General features: G+C 42.4%; 1 protein-coding gene across 1 annotated transcript in view; it reads left to right on the top strand.

The window, feature by feature from the left end:
- LOC107098045 (putative ferric-chelate reductase 1) overlaps positions 1-1,888 on the top strand; it is a 23,635-nt gene that overhangs the window by 19,298 nt on the left and 2,449 nt on the right. The window contains exons 10-13 of the mRNA XM_015395477.1: positions 3-75; positions 587-678; positions 988-1,046; positions 1,134-1,274. Coding sequence (XP_015250963.1) covers positions 3-75; positions 587-678; positions 988-1,046; positions 1,134-1,274 — 365 coding nt within the window. The remainder of the gene's footprint in view (positions 1-2; positions 76-586; positions 679-987; positions 1,047-1,133; positions 1,275-1,888) is intronic.

The raw sequence follows: 1,888 nt of genomic DNA on the forward strand, positions 1-1,888 counted from the left end.
GTGATGAGCGTCACAGTGGCAGCTACCATCACTGCTTTCGTCCTCGCCTTCGTATTCGTGAATGGCTGGGCTGAGGTGAGTCTGATCCAGCAGCAAAGCTCCATGCACAGATGGCACGATGAGGCATCCTATGAGTTAAACCTGCTTTTCTTTTTGTTTGGTGTCCAAATATTTAAACTAGTTGTATTTTACAGTCGGTGAAGTGCTATTGGAGGAAAACTGGGTCTCAATTTCTATTCTGGGCAATTAGAAACTTTTTTTAGTCTCTGTTACCAGGGCAACCAGACCCAAACTGCATTGTGCTGATTAATTGTAGTTTATCTTGATTAACGTTTCACAAATACATATATAAATCCCCCTAAAAAATATTTTTATCCAATACAACGGAATTGGAACAAAGCTGCAGAATCTGAGCAATGTGATGATGAAAGATTCTCTCACAGAACCTACACCAAGCAGCAAAACCCAAACCGAGCAGAACCTAAACTAAGCTGCAGACCTAAACCAATGCACTTTATAAAGGAAAAGGTTGTGTTGCTTCTGCAGCTGTTGTGTTCCAGATTAAAGGTGTGTTTGTGCTTTGCAGGGAGCTCATTCTGTGTTGGGTTGCCTGGTCCTGATTTTAGCTCTGATTCAGCCCACCCTGGCCCTGATGCGCTGTGGACCACAGCACCGCTGGTAACCACCTTCTTTTTTGTCTTGTTAGGGTTTCTGTATAATATAGGTCAATAAACAGAACAGACTTTATCTTCTCTGATGGTTTTATAGACATCATTTCTGACTTTATGTTAGAAATAAATGTTAGAACAGCTTTTAGTAAATGCAGATGCTGATTGGACCTCCTGACCACCTCTGCTCCCTGCTGCAGCTTTAGTGGATCTTCCTTCTCTGAATGCTGAGCCTAAAGGAACCAGAAAAAGATTCAGAACTAATGTTAGATTATCTTCTTAGTTGTAGCTGGAACTGATTTTATCTTCTGGTTTCTAGGAGGTTTTTATTCAACTGGGGACATTCTTTCATTGCTGCATCCATTCACCTTCTGTCAGGTGAGTGTTTGAGTTTTTGCAGCTTAAAGCCAGATCTTAGGCCCAAACCATTAACCCAGACGTTAAAAGTGGTGTGAACTCCCACAGTGGCGGCCATATTCACGGGTATTCAGATGATGGATGGAACCACGGACCGCTGGCTGGTAAAAGTGATGGGGGGGTTCGCCGGCTGGAAGGCTTTGTTCTACGGCCTGTTGGAGCTGAATCGGAGCTGGAAGCTGAGAACAGGTGAACATCTTCCTCATCGCCTTCATTCTTGTGTGACCTGCAAAGAAGATGCATCAGAACACAGAATAGGTCACAATACTATAAACAAATTCATCAAAGCATTTCTTTTAAACATTGTTGTTAAAACACGGCTTCAGGCCTACTACTCGGTCCCTGGAAAGAAAAGGGCAATTAAAATTATTCCAAAACAAACAAAACATGCAATGCAAAATGAAACAAATTAGTAGATTAAAATAAAAGCAAACACACGGTAAAAGAAAAAAGCGAGCACTTCAAACAGTGGAACAATTTCCTCTGCGTTTCAACGGGGCCAGAGGAGTCATGCCAGCTCGCTCCGCCTGTCCAAACAGCAATAGGTTTCGTTGAAAGCGGCCCAAACAAACACCATCTAAACAAGACAGCAGTGCGTCCAAAGCGCTGTGGCTCCAAGAAAACCCTAAACCAGAAAACCCATTAGAAAACCTGGAGATTCAGGTTGTTAAATGAGGAAGTTATGTCCCTTTAAAAAAAGCTGTTGCGCTTCGGGGCTTCCGCACCGGTTCTTTTCCTGGGAGAAAGTTATTTACTACTCTTAACTCAAACTGGGTAAAACCATATAAAAAAGGACTATAAAA

Source organism: Cyprinodon variegatus, unplaced genomic scaffold, assembly GCF_000732505.1.
Source record: "Cyprinodon variegatus isolate N-32 unplaced genomic scaffold, C_variegatus-1.0 Scaffold743, whole genome shotgun sequence".
In the NCBI taxonomy this organism is placed as follows: Eukaryota; Metazoa; Chordata; class Actinopteri; order Cyprinodontiformes; family Cyprinodontidae; genus Cyprinodon; species Cyprinodon variegatus.